The sequence below is a fragment of the Nuphar pumila genome, chromosome 4, assembly GCF_984573655.1.
Source record: "Nuphar pumila chromosome 4, dmNupPumi1.hap1.1, whole genome shotgun sequence".
Taxonomy (NCBI): domain Eukaryota; kingdom Viridiplantae; phylum Streptophyta; class Magnoliopsida; order Nymphaeales; family Nymphaeaceae; genus Nuphar; species Nuphar pumila.
Window position 1 is genome coordinate 32356012 of NC_143252.1, and position 21875 is coordinate 32377886.

The 21875-nt window shown below is 39.7% G+C and overlaps 1 protein-coding gene and 1 pseudogene across 1 annotated transcript; both read right to left on the reverse strand.

The window, feature by feature from the left end:
* Positions 1-3207: 3207 nt before the first annotated feature.
* Positions 3208-13478, reverse strand: LOC149839864 (amino acid transporter AVT1C-like; annotated as a pseudogene).
* Positions 13479-19398: 5920 nt separating this feature from the next.
* Positions 19399-20287, reverse strand: LOC149839865 (uncharacterized). Its single transcript, XM_090002856.1, has 2 exons — positions 19957-20287; positions 19399-19724 (listed from the first exon to the last, which is right to left on the reverse strand). The coding sequence occupies exons 1-2, from the start codon at positions 20241-20243 to the stop codon at positions 19586-19588; spliced, it is 426 nt and encodes a 141-aa protein (XP_089858982.1). The 5' UTR covers positions 20244-20287; the 3' UTR covers positions 19399-19585.
* Between the last annotated feature and the right edge of the window lie 1588 nt (positions 20288-21875).

Below are 21875 nucleotides of genomic sequence, written 5' to 3' on the forward strand. Positions count from 1 at the left end.
TCCCTGGTTCAGTTGTTAGAACAATGATGATGATACAGAAACTGACCATACAAAAACAAATGACCGTGTGGGCACCAATCATTAATATGAGATTTAGATAGAAGGAACAGACATAATAATCAAGGTAATAGTCCCCTTCATGCATTATTCGTTCATAATGATGAGTCAAGCGTTGGTGACAATTATTGTTAGTTACGAGGGACAAATGTGTTTTTAAATTTGTGAAGCAACAAGAGGGGGAAAAAAATTGCCCAAGTATTTAGAAATCTAATGCCAAGAGATATGACCAAGGTGGGAATCCTTTCTTGGACGGGTACATGGGGTTTGATCATTATCTCAACACTTCTCAAATTTTGATTTGATCTTTCTATAAATCATATATCTAAGAAAACTATCATTGCATTTGTACAGTTCTGACTCGTGTTCATTCAGTGACATGTCCACAGAATTGGCTTAATCAAAGACCAGTGTGATTGGTGACTGCCCGACTTGGCACAGGTCAATTAAGTCAATAACAGGTTAACATCAAGCTCTGGAGCCCATTTCCATTGACATTGATCTGCCTAAAACAGATTGATCATTGACAATACTTTTAGAGCAGTTGTGATCAATCATATCAGTTCCCTGCTTTTCCTAACAAACTGTGTGCTGTTTATTTATCCAAACAGCATGGTTATAGTAAGTTCACCTCTGGAAAACTAATATGTCTATAATAGTAGTTACTTTCTAGGTCCACCAAATTAAGCTTCACTAATGGTAAGATTTGCTTCTTTGCAGCTTTACAATATGTACAGTTATGTATGGTGGAGTGGCTGTGATGGGGTTTACCATGTTTGGAAAATCCATAGAATCTCAGGTTACTCTTAACATGCCTCCAAAGTTTGTGGCTTAAAAAATTGCTGTTTGGACCACGGTATAAGAAAACTAGACTATATTACCATAAATCTCACTAGTTTTACAATTCTGCAAATGTTAAATCTTGTCTGTATCTGTGCAATCATTCTTTGAGGTTGTAAATCTTTTCAGAGTATGCATTGACAATTACCCCAGTTGCTCTAAGTTTGGAAGAGCTACTACCTTCAGACAAGCTCAAGTCTCACTTCTACTCAGTAGCCATAAGAACTATCCTGGTGCTCTCTAACTTGTTCTTTGGTAAGAAGCTTTTGGTTGGTAACATGTGTGTGGTATCTGTGACTGGTTTGTGAATTGACATATTTCTCATTCTTTGTCAAGTTTGGTGATGGCACTTGTTGGGTCCTTACAATGTCTGTAGTAAGTTCATTTTTATAGATACAGCCAAGGGAAGAGCTTAATTGATTTCTACTGTTTTGTCTACTAAGTTCCGATTTTTGAACTCTGTAGTTAGAAGAACAAAAACTAAGCCTATAATAGTTTGATTTTAATTTTGGTCACTCTCTGCAGGCTCTTATTCTTCCTTGTGCTTGTTACATCAGTATCTTACGTGGGAAGGTAACTCTGTTTCAGGTGACTATTACAGCCATGTATAAGTATCAATTAATAACCTGTTCCACATGCACCCACCCGGGTTGCCCGAGTGGCAGCGGGCTTGGGGAGAGGGGAGAAGGTGCTGAACCCTTCATCCCAGGTTCGTCTCCCACCAGGTGTGCAGGTCCCTTTAACTGGTGGGCTCCATAAGGGCTGTGACCCTGGTGTTTTCCTTGCAGGGAGGGCTGCCAATCAAGTGACCCGGTTCTCGATGAGGGTTCCTCATCATAAAAAGTAACCTGTTTCACAGGAGCCTCCCCTTTTCCAAAGATATAAGAGAATTGCAACTTAGCTGTGCTTATCACTGTTGGTGTGGTGTGCCATCAACCTTATTTCCAGAGTTCTGAATTCTGGAAGAATTTTTTATGAATGGTAGGGTATATTTGGTACTATTGAAGGTGTGAAACTATATATTGAGTAGAAATCACCTTTATTTTCACAAATGCTATCTACACGGTTTGTTTTAGCAGAAAATGGTTTTTAAATCATGTGATTGACATGTAAGTTCTAGAAGGGATGCAAAAATCAATGGTCCACAATGTACCAAAACTTGATGGCTTAAAAAATCATGTTCTTATATCAGAAAGCCATGATCCATGTCCGATCTTTAGCGAACCAACCATGTACAACACGCCTATATGGTCAGATTAAATTGATACAGCTTGCACTTATGATTCTCACCTCAATAATTCTGTACCTTCATTAGTACCAAATATTTACCTTGAATGAGACTATATATATATATATATATATATATATATATATATATATATATATATATATATATATATATATATGTGTGTGTGTGTGTGTGTGTGAGTAATGTTACAGTGCTCGTGATCACCTAAACCCACCTATCAGAAATCATAGGTGTAGGTTGCATCTTTTCAATCAGACCTTATGGATATATCCAACATAGTTTATTTGATAGGAATCATCCTTTGGATCATGTTTTCTGGGCCTAAAAATAAGGTTTTTTAAGACATGAATTTTTGGTATATTGTTAGCTATTGATTTTTTAATATCTTGAAAAACCTAAATGTATGCCATAATTGCATAATCCAAAAACTTGTTTTCAACTAACAAATGCATGTAGTTCATATTTATAAGGTCTGATCAACAAAAAATCTCAAGAATTATAAAAATTTAAAGCTTATATATATATATATAAAGAGTGAGAGAGAGAAAGAGAGAAGGTGGTAGCTGCTAACCACTTCTCTAGCTAAGCGCGACTTTCGAAGGCTTTTTCCCATGTATTACTTAAATCTGACCGTATGTGTTCAGCACAATCAATTTACCAGGAAATGGCACTTGGATAATGCTTTTTTTGATGAAAAACATGATTTTTAAGCCTTGAAAGTTCGGTTAGCACGGCAGTTAGATAGAAAAGTGGTTAGCAGCTACCACCTGCAAATTCTCTCTCTATAGAGAAAGAAAGAGAGAGCACTCTGAGTGCGATAGTGATAGCCACCGTTTATTTATCAGTCTGAGAATCATCGTAAAATCACGATTACTGAAGAGATTCAGAATCAGAAATCACAGTGCCATGAATGGAAATCTGAATCTCTTATATTTTGAAACTCAGCCTTGCTCCATGAGCCAACGATTTCTTCAAAAAGGTTAGATTCATTTTTCAGTCTCACTCACAGATTCTCGAGCATAGGCGGGGGAGTGACATAGGAAACGACGTCTGTGTCAAGCTTATGTAAATGACCCATCATCATATAATAAGCTACTAGTAATCTCTTGTGGTGCCTTCCCATGGAAAAAGTGCCCATACATCAGTAACTTAATTGTGTATTGATAATAGTGACTGCATTTTAACATATTAACAAAAGATTATAAATTAATATTTTTATTTACATTTTTATATAAAATTAAACTTTTATAGGGTAAGTCTAAATCTAAACATATTTATTTTAAAGTCAAGAGTATTCAATTGGCTTAAATAGTCAACACACCCTTAAAATGGTGTCCTTTTTTTAATTGTTTTGTTTCATTTTGGTTTTTTGATCTTTTAATCTATCTGAAAACTCCTGATATAAACTTAGATTAACCCTCTTTTATGAATGTCTAATGTATGTGAGAACAGGTTCATCGAAATGAAATGAAATCTTTTGCAGGAATGAATTTGATTGAAGAAAAAAAGATTTCTACCATTATCAAGTGAGTTGCTTTTGATTTTCTGAACAGGATCAGGGGAATAATTGAAATTTGTATTCAAAGGTTAAAGGTAGCTAACTACTAGATTTCTGTAGAGCTATGGTACCCGGACACTCCGTTTTCTCCTCCGTACCCGTGTCGACATGTGTATCCCTGTGTCAACACGCATCGACACCCGGACACACCATTTTACCCTCTGTACTTACAAGTTTGTATTCAATTTATAATTTATAATTATATTTTCAGTTTATAACTTCAAAATTTCAGTATATAATATATATTTTAGATATAGCATATATATTTAGATTATATTCAGTTTATTTTGAATTTAATTTATATTTAAGTGATATATATATATATAGCCATGTCCCCATACCCACATTTTTTAAATTGCCATGTCGTGCCCTTCGTACCAGTACCCGTACCCGTACCCGCACCCACACCCATACCCAGGTGACATATCTGTAGAGTTTTGAAATGTCTTATCTGAACTTTTGATAAAATATCTTTTAGAGGGAATTAGCTGAATATTAAACTATTCCACAAGAGATTTACACAAAGAGGTAGTTGGATAATGAAATAAAAAATTCACTAGGAGTGTACCAGGCTATAAGAACTGCTGGAAATTGCCGTGGTTCCCTCATTGAAGAATAGATATTTGGGAAGACAGAATGCCCGGAGTAGCAGAAACCATATAATCCAATTGCAACAGTATGATTTCTAAGATCCAATAAACTTCCACCCTCATGGAAGCCCAGTCCATCAACCACACCAACCCACATCAAACAAATCACAACCATCATAGATGCAATCGCCCCACAAGCTGCAATTCAGTTCAGGAAACAAAACAAACAAAATCAAGGTGAGCCAACAAATACTTATATAGGAAAAGCAGCATTAGATTTGAAGAATGAAACCTGATAGATAAGAGAGAATGCTAAGGTCTCTCAGCCACACTGTGGGGAGCACAGAGAGGGTAGCTATGATAGCAAAGAGAGTATTGAGGTTCAGCTCAAATCCTGCTAAGCTAAGATGGGCATTAGGGAATAATGTTGCAAGATTATCACCCACAAGTATCACATACTCCACACAGCAAGCCTGCCAATAACACCAATTTGGTTTAGTCCACTTTTCAATTCAATTAAGCAATAACAGAGCATAACTTGTATTGAGGATAAATAAGAAACTGTTATACATAAACAGTGAGAGCATTCCGCAATGAACCAGATAGATATCAGCTTGTCAACCTAGTGTGCAAGCTTTAAAGAGAAAAAACAATAAAGAAGATGGCTTCTGCCCAGTTAGATCAAAGCCTGATCCGGTCAACTTGACCTACTCGATCCCTAAGGGAACTTTGGCCAAGTCAGTGAGTTCCAACAAACCTGAGTCAAACTCATATTGCTGTATATCTTTTAGATTCTGCCTATTTAAAAGACTTGCACAGGAGATGCATAGTTAATAGAGTATGAAAAGTTTTCAGGAAGAAACATATGAAGCTTGAAGAGAATTTTTGGATATCACTTGAGAAGCAAAAAAAAAAACATAAGAAATAACAGTGCAAATGAGAAGAAAACAGAAAAACATTTATTGTACATGTAAATTTTACTATAAAAGCCTAAATTTAAAATGGCACAATTTTTTTAACATGAAAAAGATATTTAACATATCAAGGAAGTTCACTTTCACATCAAGAGAAGCATCTTTCCATTTAAAAAAATGAGTATTTTATAAAGTTTTGAAAGTGTGAAATAGACATATAGTTTTAGGCTCAAATCTACTGTTATTGTCAACTACTAAAAGTCTGAATATCCAGCTTGTTGACTCATGTATCAGATCTAGTAGCCAATAACACTCGGTCCTTAGTCAAGGAACAGATCATGGGCTAAGGCATGCAGGAACAAGTACAGGCATGTTGGTAGTAACTTACAGATATGGTTATACGACCGACTGTGCCAATAGCAGCCTCACCAATATCAGGATAAGTCTGGAGTCCAGGTCTGCTATCTAGGCAGCAACAGCCCAGTGTAACATGAGATCACAGCAAGACAAAGGAGCATCACAAGGCCCAACCACTCGCCTTCTTTGATTGCATAAGGCGTGGAGAGGACTCCCACCCCACAAAGAACATTAATGCCTACACATACAAGAATCATATTATGAAGTAACAATTGTCACATCTACGTACAAGCATGTATACATATGGCCCACTAGAATATGAGATCTGAAAATATGAGAACCAGAGTGTAATCCGAGAATTTTATGGGTTTTTTTTTTAATCTGACCATACAGATGTGATCTACATGCTTTGTTTTAAAGGACTGGTTCTTGAATCATCTGATTGTGATGCATAAGCAGGATTTTTAAGGCTTGAAGGATGGCTCAAAATTTTTATAAATATTCAAGCATTCAAAAAATCATGTTTTTTGGCCAAAAAAGCATGATCCAACAGTCAATTCCTAGTAAATGGATCATGCAGAACACATCTGCATGGTCAGATTTGCAAAAAAGCATCAGAAATGCCCAGTTCACACTCAAGTTCTCATATATATATATATATATATATATATATATATATATATATATATATATATATATATATATATATATATATATATATATATATATATATATATATATATATATATATTGGTTATGTACCATGATATACAGTGGTACACACTCTTGTTTGCATAGATCTATCCACCAAATGGTAAATCTAAACATACAGATGTGTTTAAAATGATTTATTTAGTATATAACGTTTTTGAATTTATTGAAATGACCAAAATTCTTTAAATACGATGGCTTTTTTGAAAATGCATGGTCACCTTTTTGAGCAAAATGAATCTTTTCATTTAGAGAGAAACAAAAAGTTGAACACCTTTCAAAGGTGAAAGTTGCATTTTTTTACCCTAAAAAAGTAATCATGTATTCTAAATGTTACCATTGATTTTAATGGTACTTTGATAATTGGAATCAGTTGATGCAGCTAATGCTAAATGCAACTAATTTATGTTAAATAAATCATGAAGAAACCATGTGTGTGCGCATGCGTGCATGTGTAACTCATAAAAGCCTTGCATGAATGACATTGGTTAGACTATATAAGCTAAATTTTGATACTGATGAACTATGTCAGATTTAGCAAAACTTACCATTAACAAGGGCTTGTAAGTAGGAGCATCGATGGGGAATGACTTCTTCATGGAAGGAGATACTGGGAGCATATTGGTCATGGAACGGGCTCCTCTTTAACTGATCATGATCAGAAATCAATGGCTGACGGAAGGAATGTAAATTCTCCGGCGCCGGACTTCCTACGGAGTGGATGACCAGAAGGAGCTACTCAACCTCTTCAGACTCCCATAAGCTAGGAAATTTATGGTTGAAGGGGTCACACCCGTAAACATGTCCACTGACAGACTGAAAAATTAAAGCAACAAGGCACCATTGATGAAATTCTGATACTTTGAGTCTTGAATGCATGACTTGTTGGAGTGTGGAGCTTGACATAAATTCTAAATTTTTGTGAATTTTTTTTAAGGTAATTTTATAATTTTACCCTAGATTCTTTGTAGAATCAGACTGGAAGTCTGGTAGACTCCTTGTAATATCCAAACTACACTCACAGAGTCCTTGTAACACTCTTAGACTCCCTCTATCTAAAGAGAGCTATTTGTCCTTTGTAGGGCGTGGTATCTCAATTGAATAACAAGTTTTGGTGCAACCGTGGATGTAGGCAACTCTTGCCAAACCACGTAAATATGTGTTCCTCATGTGGTATGATATTTTCTTTTGCTTCTCGTTTTGTTCTTTGTCGATTCATCGATAGTGTGATGTATTGTTCCCGACATGACTATAATCTATAACAGATAAAGAAAGAAATAATACGACCCACGCCCTTTGGTAGAACTAGGATGAACTGGTTCCTCATGCCATCCATACGGCGTGGATAGAGCTAATTCTCGATGTTCCAATACGTGTTTCGGAAATCAGACCTCACATATGTGTTCATCATAGTCTATTTGCTAGGAAACAATTGTTATATCATAATTTTTTTTGATAAAAAATATGATTTTGTTGAGTTAAAAATATAAAAAAAATGTGGCCTGTTGATTTTTGAAGCAAAGCAGGTTATATGTCCCCCCCCCCCCCCGAACAGGGCAGTTAGCTACATCTCATGTTCGGGGGTCCCAAAGAGCACCACGTATGTAAGCATGTGCGTCTCGTATCCCCATGTTTATCAGCATTAATTAGCATTGGAGTTTGATGTGATTGCAAAGTCTTAAGTACCCTCTCCTCCATTGATGCAAAAAAAAATGACGATTCTTGAAAAGGAGTGGTTGTAAAGACTTAAGTGCCCCGAAGATGATTATTTAAGACCCAGTCTCTGCACTGCAGGATTATCTGAGAAAGAAATCTCCCCTGGAGGAGGCCATGAACATCAACCCTCTCACTCTCTCACTCTCCCTTCTCTTTCTGCTTCTATGCACATCCAACAGAAGATCTTACATTGCTCCATCAAGCACCGGCTGACCTGCACATTGACTGTTGTGGAGCCTGATTCAGAGTTTTTACCCTTACAGGAGGAGAGTTTGGGGGCTCCTCCCAGCGTGGGTAGCATCATTCAACTAAATGAGTTGTAGATCCTGATTCAGAGTTTTTACCCTTACAGGAGGAGGGTTTGGGGGCTCCTCCCAGCGTGGGTAGCATCATTCAACTTGATTCGTTGTGGAGCCTGATTCAGAGTTTTTGCCCTTACAGGAGAGGGGTCTGGGGGCTCCTCCCAACGTGGGTAGCATCATTCAACTTGAAGAGTTGTGGAGTCTGATTCAGAGTTTTTACCCTTACAGAAAGGGGGGTCTGAGGGCTCCTCCCAGCGTGGGTAGCATCATTCAACTTGATGAGTTGTGGAGTCTGATTCAGAGTTTTTGCCCTTATAGGAGAAGGGTTTGGGGGCTCCTCTCAGCGTGGATAGTATCGTTCAACTTGATTCATTATGGAGCTTGATTTAGAGTTTTTGCCCTTATAGGAGGAGGGTTTGGGGGTTCTTCCCAGCGTGGGTAGCATCGTTCAACTTGATTCGTTGTGGAGCCTGATTTAGAGTTTTTGCCCTTACAGGAGGGGGGTCCGGGGGCTCCCCCCGGCACGGGTCCCGGGTGTCGTGGTCAAAAAATGCACAGAGTATCGTGGTGAGAAAGACATATTTTTGTTCCAAGCAAGGTTGGAAGAAATCAATGGAAAATCTAACAAGGAGCATGCCAGAATCAAGATGTGGATGTCAAGCGAGAATGGTGTTGTGCAACTCAAATAACACAAAATAATAGGGGTCTGGTTTTTAGTTAAAATGAGGAATGAAATGACAATAGAAATCGCTGAAAATTTATAAAAATGAACTAGACTCAATAACAAAGACACCACTTTTTACGGATTTGGAATATGACCTTCGGTTAGGGAGATATGGCCCTGACAAGTTTGTCCTAATTCGAGTAGCGATTTACAGCGATTTGCTTACTGAATAACACTATAAATCGCTATAGCAATTTGCGGAAGAATCTACAAATCGCTATAGCGATTTGCAGAAGACACTACAAATTGCTATAGCGATTTGCGGAAGACACTACAAATCGCTATAACGATTTATGGAAGACACTACAAATTGCTATAGCGATTTGTAGTGTCTTCCGCAAATCGCTATAGCGATTTGTATTGTCTTCCGCAAATCACTATAGTGTTTCGTTGGAGACCCGAAAATACTACAAATTGTTGTAGGAAAGTCCGATAATAGTACAAATCGTTGTTGGAAGGCCCAAAAAAAATTGGTCCGGAGGGCGCTGCCCCCCGAGCCCCCCGCCAGAGGTGGACCCCCTCCCGCTGACCGCGCAGCGGGATCCGCGCCCGGGGGGAGCCCCCGGACCCCCCTCCTGTAAGGGCAAAAACTCTAAATCAGGCACAGAAGTAGAGAGAGTGAGAGGGTTGATGTCCATGGCCTTCTTCAGGGAGAACTCTTTACCTCCCTTAATTTCTTCTCTAGAGAGAGAGAGGATTTTAGAGTGTTCTACGGAGAAGGAAGAAGAAGAAGATGACGATGGAGCAATGTAGGATCGTCTGTTGGATGTGCACAGAAGTAGAAAGAGAAGGGAGAGAGAGTGAGAGGGTTGATGTTCGTGGCCTTCTCCAGGGAGAACTCTTTGCCTCCCTTGATTTCTTCTCTAGAGAGAGAGGGGGTTTTACAGTGTTTTACGGAGAAAGAAGAAGAAGACTTTGAAGAGTCAACATTATCCTCGACTTTCTGGATGGAGGACATGTTTGTCCTTTTTTGAATGGAGAAAGAAGAAGAAGACTTTGAAGAGTCAACATCATCCTCGACTTTCTTGATGGAGGACATATTTGTCCTTTTTTTGAACTGTTTTTTTTCTCTTTTTTGAATGAAGGGCATTTTTGTCATTTTTCAAACCATCACTTTATGAGAAGAATAGCAAGAAAGGGTACTTAAGTCTTTGCAACAACACCAGAGTCACATACACGGGAATACAAGCCCCATGTGCTTGTATACGTGGTGCTTATTCAAAGCCCCGAACACAGACGTGGGATTCAGTGAATCATCGGGGGCGAACATACACCACCCTCTCTTTTTGAAGTCATTCAAAAGTCTGCTCATGAGACAAAATCGAACGATCTAAAAATTAAATGCTGATTCCTACTAAAAAAATTAAGAAAGAAAACCACATAAATGAAAAAACAAAGAGAAATTAGAACTGTCCATTTTTAGATCATAGTATAAAATCAATTGCTTTATAACGGTTGGGGCATGTAAGGCTGGGCAGTCGTGTCCTCAAGAAGAAAATTTTCCTCACGGGGAGGCGAGTGTGTTAAGTTGATAAGATAAGTCTCTCAAAACTGATAATCTTAAAAGATAATCCCCCAGTTGGAGTTATCGAAATTGTCAGTTCCTCTAATGTAGGTGCGCTGACATGGTTACAGAGAAATTGGTTACTCTAATATAGGTGACTCATCAAGATTAACGTCGGTGGTGCCTTGAATATAGCAACTAAAGAAATTGGTTCCTCTAATATAGGCTGACTCATCAACATCGATCATGCTGCAGCAACCATTTCATCAAATGAATATATTTTCTATCTTGTAAAATGAATACAGCATGTGTAATCAGTTATCGCTTTTACCGTATCAGTTAACGTGTAATCAATTATCATTTTTAGTGTATCATATGTACATCGGATAACCAAACAAAGGCATATATAATAAAAACCATGCACTCACGAAAGTGTGTGAGACTACAAGCAGGTTTCTTCACTTCACTTGTTATCATTCTTTCATGGTATGAGATCCTCAAGCTCCTTTGAGCACTTCAATGATTGCTGCAACCTAGTGAAAAGTCGTAGCAAGTCGCGTATCCATCAAGTTAAACAGAGAAAACTACCTTCTCTGGAGATCTCAACTAGAGTCAGTCATGATGAGTCAAGATTTTCTCAAATTTGTAGATAGCTCTTCTCTTGAACCCCGAGTTCATTCTCTCGGAAGGCAGAAAACAAGAGGCAAATCCCACGTTTTACATCTGGCGTAACTCCGATCAACTTGCATTAAGATGGATCAAAGTTACACTTTTTGAGTCAATGTTGAGTCAAATCATAAGAACTAAAATTGCACAAGAAGCCTGAGTCATGCTAGAGAAGTCTCATGGCTCTCAATCACCACTGAGAATTATGCTCCTGAAGAAGGATCTTACCTTCATTAAGAAAGAAAGCATAGACATGGACACCTATCTAAACAAAATCAAAATCTTGGTTGATTCTCTTGTTGCTGCAAATAGCCCAGTTGATGATATTGATCTCATGCAAATCACTCTCAATGATCTTCCAATCGAATATGAGAACTTTGTCACCTCAATTACCACTGGAGCCACTTGTCACTCGTTTGCTGATCTATATGATCTTTTGATCAATCAGGAATTGTGGGTTATTATGCTTCATCCTAAGCAAGCCAAAATTCTAAAATCCACTCAAACCGCTTTTACGGCTTCTCGAGGAAGAGGTCGGTTGTGGCCTCTATAGGTGTCATTGGAATCAAGGTCATGGTCTGAGCAGGGGTCCCTCCAAAAATTTTAATCAACCCTCCAACAATTCCCAAAATCAATGGGCCCCATCATCTGTCAGTACTGTGGCAAACACGGTCACGTTGCAAAAAACAATTGGGATATTCCCAAAGCCTTTTTCGCTATGTCATTGCACCAATCAACTGATGATCATTGGTATCCTGACACTAGTGCCACCAATCATCTGACTATGGATGACCAACAGTTTGCAAACAAATCCTTCTATCAGGGCAACAATTTCATTATGATCAGAAATGGTAAGACGTTACCCATATCTCATATTGGTGATTTGGTTTTATCCTCTAAAGGCTCTAAGTTTACTTTAAAGAATGTACTTCAAATGCCCAATATTTTCAAAAATTTATTATCTGTGGGCAAATTCATGAAGGACAATAATTGTTTTTTTGAATTCACTCTCTTTGCATTTTTTGTTAGGGATCGGCAGACAAGCAAGATTCTTCTTCAGAGAATTAAAACCAGCACGAGACTCTACCCAATTAAAGCGAGTGACACCTCAATGATGGCAGCCTATGTAGGACTTTCAGGTATATTTGATCTTTGGCACCAGCGCCTCGGGCACACAAATAAAAAGATTGTCTCTTTCCTTAAATCAAATAATGCTATTTCTTTTAATAATAAGAGTACTACAATTTATGAACACTGTCTTGTTGAAAAAGCTAGAAAACTTCAATTTGGACATTCCTTGTCATATAGCTCACAACCCCTTGAACTTTTGCATGCCGATGTCTGAGGCCCTGCTCTGATTATCTCTCGCGAAGGGTTTTATTTCTATCTACTAATCGTGGATGATTTTAGTTGGTTTTCATGGCTCTCTTTTTTTAACAACCAAATCTCAAGTATTTGTCTGTCTCAAAGGTTTCAAGCCTATTATCGAAAGTCAAGTTGGGTTTCGTATTAAATCTTTTCAATTCAATAATGGTGGTGAGTTCACAAGTAGGGAGTTTGAGACATATCTTCAAAGCAATTACATTTTTCACCGCTTCTCCAACCCTCGCATGCCTGAACAAAATGGACTGGTTGAGCGGAAGCACAGGCATGTTGTGAAAACGGGCCTCAGTCTCTTGAGTCACGCATCTCTATCCCATGACTTCTGGGTTGATGCTTTTTGCATTGCAGTCTACCTTATCAATCGCTTACCTACTCTAGTACTTAATCACAAAACTCTTTTCGACCTTCTTCTTAATTAGTCCCCTGAGTATCATCATCTTCATGTGTTTGGATGTGTTTGCTACCCTCTTGTTACTTACTATAACTCCACCAAGTTTCAACCGAAAACCAAAGCTTATTTCTTTCTCAGTTATCCTCCTTGTCATAAGGGCTACATTTGTTTTCATCCTTCTACTGCTCGCACTTATATCTCTCATCATGTGCTCTTTGATGAATCTCCCTATACTCCTTCATGGCTTTTCTCTCCTATCCCTATGTTCGCCCTTGCTCAGTGAGGCATTTCCCCTATGGTGGTATTAGTTAATCCCTCACCCTCACCAGATGCTCTCCCACTCTCATCTACTTCTGAACCTGCGCCTGACCCGACTGATCCCTCCCCTTGCCCAGTGTCTCCTGCATTTGACTCCCCTATGCCATGTTTATTGAACTCTCCCTTACCCGATTCTACTTCTTTTGGCCCTTTGGCCACTTCACCTAAGCACGTCCCATTCGTCTCTGTTTCACCCATTGCCTAGCCTCCTGATCACACTCATCGGATGGTAACCCTGTCCATGATGGGTTCGCTTAAACCCAAATCTTTTTCTGTGTCTTTGTACCATATTGCTTATTCTGCCTTCAGTGCCCACCTTCTCGAGTCTGAGCCCACCACCTACAAGTAAGCTATCAAGCATCAACATTGGCGCTCTGCCATGGAGGATGAATACGCTGCTCTCTTACAAAATCGCATCTGACATCTTGTTTCTCCATAACCTCAGTTGAATGTGGTCGATTCTAAGTGGGTATAAGCATCAAAAAGAATGTAGACGGTTCTATTGTTTGTTATAAGGCTCGTCCTGTTGCTAAAGCTTTTCATCAAGAGGAAGGTGTTGATTTCTTTGAGACCTACAATCTCGTTGTTAAGACCACCACTATTCGCATGGTTCTATCTCTTGTGGTCTCTTTTAAGTGGCATATTCGTCAACTAGATTTCAATATTGTCTTTCTTAATGGTTTCTTGGATAAAAACGTCTATATGAGCCGATTGTCTGGCTTTGTGTATCCCTAGTTTCCTAATCATGTTTGTAAGCTTGATCGCACTATCTATGGTCTCAAGCAGGTTCCACGGGCACTGGTACCAGTGCCTCAGTTCTTACTTGGTCGCTCATGGCTTTGTTATTTCTCAATCAGATGCTTCACTTTTTATTTTTCAGTAAGGCAGTCTTCTTATCTATATTTTAGTTTATGTGGATGACATCATCATCACCGGCAACTCCTCCACAGAGATCTCTTGCCTTATTTAACGTCTTGGTGTGGCTTTCTCTATTAAGGATCTTGGGCGGCTAAGTTACTTTCTTGGTATCGATGTGTTTTATTCCTCTTCTGGCGTGACTCTTTCTCAACAGTTCTACACTCTTCTTCAGCGAGCTTGCATGGATGACGTCAAACCTGTCTCTACTCCTATGGGCTCCTCCTCCAAGTTATCAAAAGATGGCTCACCCTTGTTCCAGGATCCCACACTCTATCGCAACATTGTTGGTGGTCTTCAATATCTCTCTCTTGTCCCGATATTGCCTTTGTTGTCAACAAGGTCTGCCAGTATATCCATCAACCAACTGATGCTCACTAGACTGATGTGAAAAGAATCATGCGCTACTTAAAGGAGATTTTGCATCATGGCCTACTACTTCAGTCATCTTCTTCTCTTCAGCTCATTGCCTATTCAGATGCGGACTGTGCAGGTTGTCCTAATGATCGCAAGTCTACTGCTGGCTTCGTTGTTTTTCTTGGTCCAAATGTCATCTCTTGGTTGTCTCGCAAGCAAAAGACTGTGGCTCGTTCCAGTACGGAGGCTGAATATAAAGCCTTGGCCTGCAATGCATTTGATCTCCTTTGGTTACACTCTCTCCTATGTGAACTTGGGTTTCCTTACCGCACACCACCTGTACTATGGTGCAATAATATCGGCGCTCTCTATTTTGCAGCCAATCTTGTCTTTCATGCTCGGACCAAGCATGTTGAAATTGACTTTCATTTTTTCTGTGACCACGTTCGCAAGGGTCACTTTCAAGTTTAGTTTATTTTCTCTCATGACCAGCTTGTGGATGGACTCATCAAACCGCTCCTGTTCGCACAGTTTGTCAATCTTCGTCACAAACTCAACGTGTGGGCCCCTCGTTGAGCTTGTAGGGGCGTGATAAGATAAGTTTCTTAGAACCGATAATCTCAAACGATAATCTTTTAGGTTGATACCTGGAGTTATCAAAATTATCGGTTCCTCTAACATAATTGCGGTTAGCGAGAAATTGGTTACTCTAATATATGTGACTCATCAAGATTAACGTTGGTGGTACCTTGAATATAGCAATCAGAGAAATCGGCTCCTCTAATGTAGGGTGACTCATCAACATCATGCTGGAGGTTTCGTGAATACATCAACCCTTTCATCAAATGAAGATATCTGCTATCTTGTAAAATGAAGATAACAGCACGTAATCAGTTATCGTTTTTACTGTATCAGTTAACGTGTAATCACTTATCGTTTTTACTGTATCATATGTACATCGGATAACCAAACAAAGGCATATATAATAAAAACCCTGCACTCACGAAAAGTGTGTGAGACTGCAAGCAGGTTTCTTCACTTGTTATCATTCTTTCATAAGTGACCCGGTTCTCAGTTAGGGTTTTTCTTATCATAACAAAAAAAAAAAAACTATTAAAAGGGCTTGCCTATCTGTGAAATTACATATGAAAGTACTTTCTGCTTGGGGTGCTCCAGGATTTGGGGAATTCTGTGGAATCGGATTCCAAAACCACTGACCCTTTAGCTAGTTTCCAATCAAATCAATTTAGCAGATTTAACTCTAATTCCATGAACATCCTGAATCCAAACACAAACGTTGAACAAGCCAAAGCTGAAAGGATGATTGCTTCTTCTTTTTTGACAGAGAAAGTTGGGATTAGGCGGACCCTTACCAGTTATACAACCATATACCATTGGAATTCGAACTTGCACCATCGCAACACAAGGTGATGTGAAGTAACTGCTACTGCCAGACAAGCGGAACCCCCATTGGTTGGTCTGAAAGTAGGGGTGTCACTGGGACAGGTTTAACCGAACCAGACCCTATAGGGTCCAGGTATGGTGATAAATAATAAGACCCGATGAAGGCCCGGATCTGGACCTGAAGATCCGATTAATACATGTACCCGGACATAGTTTGTGAAATTTTATACCAGACTCGGATCCAACCCGAGTTCCGATTAAGACCCGTAATTTTTCAATGTAAAAATGATAAAAATATAGTTTTACCGGATATGGTCTGGGTCTGGGTCTGGGTCTGGGTCTGGGTCTGGGTCTGGGTCATGTAGTTCTTATCAGATCTAGGTATAGTTTTTCATATAATGAACCCGATTAAACTTGGGTCCAGACCTGATACCATACCCAAAAACCAGGTCCAAGTCTGGTACCACCTAGGTCCGAACCAAATCTGACCCGTTGACACCCCTATAATGGATGATTTTAGGGGTGCGTATTTAGGGATGGCAGTGAACTGGGGCGAAGGCGGGGACAAGGTCTCCACCCCCGCCCCATTTCAAAATCTGAACTTCCATCCCCGCACGGGGATGGATTTTAACCTCCACCCCTGCCTCCATCCCCGTTTCATGTCCTCCATCCCCGGTCCAAACGGGGGCAAGGCGGGACGGGGCCCTGTTTCCCCTTAGTCTATAGTCATCCCTTAAAGGATTGGGGACGGGGCAGGGCGGGCCTAGGCGGGGATTGGGATGGGGATGGGGATGGGGCGGGGAAAAGCGTAAGTCCATCCCCGCACGAGGATAGATTTTAACCTTCATCCCCGCCTCCATCCCTGTTTCATGCCCTTCATCCCCGGTCCAAACGGGGTGAGGCGGGGTGGAGCCCCGTTATCCCCCGGTCCACTGCCATCCCTATGTGTATTGAGTAAACTACCTAATGGGCTTCCAGATTGGGAGTCTGGGCTGGGGGCTTATCAGGTTAAACGTTTTACACAAAACAATCGATGTTGAAGCAACACCTGTCGTGTGGGACCCACTATCTATGCATGGCAAACAATACAGGTGTGAGGTCTCGTCTCGGTGTTTTGCAATTAACAAATGTAAATAGCCGTTTTACCTGATCCATTCTCATCTATGTTGTATGGTGGTTCGGCTGCATGTGCAGCATGAAATGTGATAAGGCCTTGTCCTGGCCCCACCCAATCAACAAAACTAGGCCTAGGAAAAGATGTATCCCACTGGAGCCTGTCCAGATCCAACTCAAGTCCGACTCGGTTACTCATATACATGAGCCCAATTCCAATAAGACTTGGGCCCAATCCAGCTTATAACAGCTGGGTCAAGCTGTCTGTGAGACAGGCCTTCTCCCAGGCCCGTTTTTGGTTCCAATGTGTCCCAGCCCAATGTCTACTCCTAGCTAATTGAAAGATAGTTTACTGCCGACTGTTCAAACATCTAGGGCTGTCAATGGGTCAGGTATCCAGTACCCATCTCGGTATACCCAAATCCGCCCATATAATAAATCGGTCGGGTTCAGTTTCGGGTTTTGCCAGGTCACAAAAACAGAATACCAAACCTGGACCCGTATAATTTCATAAATTTATTTTTACTGAAAATACATATAAAATACTCAGGTCGGGTACCCAGCAAAAAAGCCATGTCAGATCGGGTACCCGGTAAAAGTCATGACCCAAACCTGTTTTGCATATTACTCTGGTCGGGTTAGGATCAACCCGAATACCTGCATTTTTCATGCCCATACCTGGGAATTTGGGTTCGAGTTGGGTCGGATTGGCATTAAAGCTTACTTACCCAACAAGTGATTTGTAATTCAAAATCATCTTTCTGTTTAGTAGGTATGCAATCACTCGGATATGCAGCGCAGCAGCACACTTAAAGTGTGCAATCGCATTGCACCTGATCCTCCGTTGGATATGCACTTGCTTCTGAAGGGGGACACCCCCATTGAAATGTCATACCTCAATCATTCTTTAAATTATGTGCTACAATGCACAAATGACAAACATAAGGGGTTGCTCATATCTTTCCTTTAAACTTTCATATACATTTTTTTCCAATTTATTACTCAAAGAAACCGTCTCTGGGATCGAAGACCTGGTTAGGTTGTCTCAGCCTGCCATGTTAACGGTGTAAGACATCGAGGTCAGGACCAATGTTGTCTGTATCGGTGCGTATCTGCCGATACGTATCGTATCGACAAAAAATCGATAAGCATCACCCCTGAATCAGTTGTTTTTAAATAAATGTAAAAATACTAAAAATTTAAATTTTTTATATTTTTAAATTTTATTTTAATGGTTTTAACATGTGTCCCATTCTGATTGACACATAATGTTTTTTTATTATTTTTTTTTTGTCGATACAGAACGATTCACTTGAGTATCAGTATCAGCCGATACAGCTGAATATCGTTGGCCAAACGATTCAGGGCCAATACTGATACTGACAACATTGGCTAGGACCCTTGCCCCAGGGTCCATGATAGGCTTCAGCCTGCACAAGGGAGTGAAGCCTGATGAAACCAAACCTTGAACACCAATTCTCATTTACTTGGTTTGTACAACAAACACTATTGGGAACGGCATACTACTGACGAATTGACAAACAAAAATGAAAGAAGCAAGAAAAGGAATCAAACAACACACGAGGAACAAAGATTTTACGTAATTCGGCAAGAACTTTGTTCACCACTGAAATTTCTTATTCAATTGAGATATCACACATCTACAAGAGAAGAGAAGGATTTGCTTTCTTTAAATAACTCCTATGAGTATTAGAAGGAGTCTACTAGAGTTGTAGTTTATTCTACAAAGAGCCTAGGATAAAATTATAAAACTACTCTTCAAACTTATCCAAAAAAATTTGTTTTGAGAGTTAGGCCCCCCTTCCAACCCCTATCTTACGAGCAGAGGGGCCTGACACCCTACAATTCTCCAAGAACTTACTGCAAAGTTGAATCTGCAAAAATTAAGAATTTATGCCAAATAGAAAGCAGGCTCCACACTCCAACAAACACAATTACTTATTAACCTTAAGCATAAAGGAAGACCATCCCAACATTTGTGCGGTTATGTTTTTTCATGTGTTTGGGAGTGGGTTTTGGCTGATCTTTTGACAACCTGTCACAAGGACACTGAAAAAAAGATGGGACACGTCTTTTTCTCAGTGATTTTCGATTAAGAACTGCATATAAGTGGACACGACATGAAAGTAAATTGGAGTATCCCTAGCTATGACATATAAGGTATCATGTTCATCATCATCAAACCTTATATCATTCACATAAGTTCAACCCTTTGCCATTGATTTAAGACTAAGCTAAACCATGAGACACTCAGCATTCCCTTAAACAGGTCTCCTCATCATAAACAATTAAAAAAAAAAGTTGAAAATGGATATAAAAGGCTAAGTCAGTGTTGATAGCCTTATACTACAGAAGAGAAATGATAAAACTTACTGCATTGGAAGAGAAATAATAGTACTTGCAACATTATGTCTACAAGCTGAGTGCTCTTTTCATTTGGAACTTAAGACATGTTTGTCAATCACATAAAGTAAAGAACAAGAGTGGAGTGTCTACTACTTGTCAATCTGTCCCAGCTTGCCAAGGCCATTGCAACGAGGGCAAACGATCTGGGGCAGGTCCTTCCTTGCTGCATTTGCTCGTAGGGTAGACCCAGCTTGCCTTACGAACCCTGCTCCATCACACTCTGGGCACCTGAACATTTTCACAGAGTATTAACATAATTAGTTGCACCTATGCATTGATGTGGCTCAAATTATGGGAGATAAGTCTAAGTTAACCATAATTGAACGTTTCATGTGTCTGATTAAAACAAAACAAGATCGCGAATTTGTTCACATTTCATGTGTGATTTGCTAGGCATCTACTCTCAGGTCCATTGGCCTAATATTAGCACTGCCAAGAGAGAGAGAGAGAGAGCCCTTACAGATCCTTGCGAGAGAAGAGGATGGGGAAGGCAGTACCAATGATCGCCACTGCCACGGCTCCGGCGATCAAATAGGTGGTGCTGTCCGATGAGACGTCCCCGAAGGCGCAGACTACCGTCGATGACCTCTTCCCCTTCGGTGCCGCCACTGCCTGGCGTGCCACACGAAATTCAGGGCAGCCATGAAGGCGCGGCACGGTGCAGGATGCAGCTGGTTTTCTGGCTAGGGATGAGAATTCCGGCAAGCTGGCCAGAAAATAAGAGGCTGGTTGAGTTGCAGTGGCCATTTTCCTCTGTTCCAGTGTTTGGGATCACAGGAGTTGTCTTGGGATTTTATGTGCACTCCCATTGGATAGAAAGCTGCCAAATCACATTTAGAAAAGTGATTTGGCATCCTCACCTTCCACAATGTAAACAAGGACCATGAGGTCCTTATCAGATATGAAGCAATGGACGGTGAAGATATCAAATCACTTTCTTCTAGTGATTTGACCGATCACCTGATCTGATCTCCAATGGAGAATGGATAAGTATACGCCAGCATGCTATGCGGATAAGATATGTGCCACGTGGTAGGTTGATGGGACATTTGTGGGGCCAACATCTCAGTCAGGAAGTGTAGTCAAAGACAAGGGATTGAACAAGTCAAAGTTTGGCTCAGGCTAGGTCTGGTGGTCAAGTTGACTTGGCTGTCTGATACTGGGCAGAACATCAGCCCGGTCCTGCCATAACTGGGTTACCTGGCTGCCTCAACCACCTATTTTTTAATAAATACAAAAAATACTTTACATTATTTTTTAATATTATCTTAATGGCTTTCAAAAAAAAAATCTGCTAACCATGGTATATTGCCGCACAAAAGCTACAAAGGAAAGTTGGAAGGAAGTAGATTGCAATGTTGTCAAAATCAGTCGGAATCGGCAGATTCGAAACAGACTTTTTTTATTTTTTCTGATTTTTCTGTATTTTTCCTGATTTTTTTTGTAATTTTTCTGATTTTTTTGTATTTTTTCCTGATTTTTTGAATAAAAAGTCTGTCGATTGGATCTGATTCTTTGGTTCTTTTTAAAGAAACCGATTCACCTAGTGAAACGATTTTAACAACATTCGTAGATTGCTTTAGTGACAGCCCACTAGGATCGCCAATCCCAATAAATTTGTGATAGTGACCTACACAAGCTACTCTAGAGGATAAGGTTGGTGAGCCATGCGTGGCTGTGGTTGGATGCAATGTTATCAGTATCTGTTTCTGCCCTGTATCTTTTGGCCAACGATGCAAGGTGATTCAGCCAATACCGATACCCAAGTGAATCGTTTTGAATCGGATAAAAAATAATTAAAAATATTATATGTCAATCAAAACATGATAGTGTTAAAACTATTAAAATAATATTAAAAAAATCGTTTTAAGTATTATGTACATTTTATTAAAAAATAACCGATTTAAAGGTGAAGCTCATTGATTTTCTGCCGACATACACCAATATTGACTAGGGGTGTCAAAGGGGTTGGGTTTGGTTTGGTTTGGACCCAGGTGGAACCAAACTTGGACTAGATTTTTGGTTATAGAATCGGGTTCAAACCCGGGTCTAATTGAGTCTACTATAAGAAAAATCATACCCAGATCCGATAAGAACTACATGAACCAAACCCGGACCATACCCAGTAAAATCATACTTTTTATCATTTTTACATTGAAAAATTGTGGGTCTTAATTGAAACTCGGGTCTGGTATAAAATTTCACAAATTATACTCGGGTTCATTTTTTAATTGGTCTTCGAGTTCAGACTCGAGTCTTAATCGAGTCTTCTTATTTATAACTATACTAGGACCCTATAGTGTTTGGTTCGGGTCGGATCCAGATAAACCAGGCCCGTTGACACCCCTAATATTGACAACATTGGTTGGCTGAGCTTGG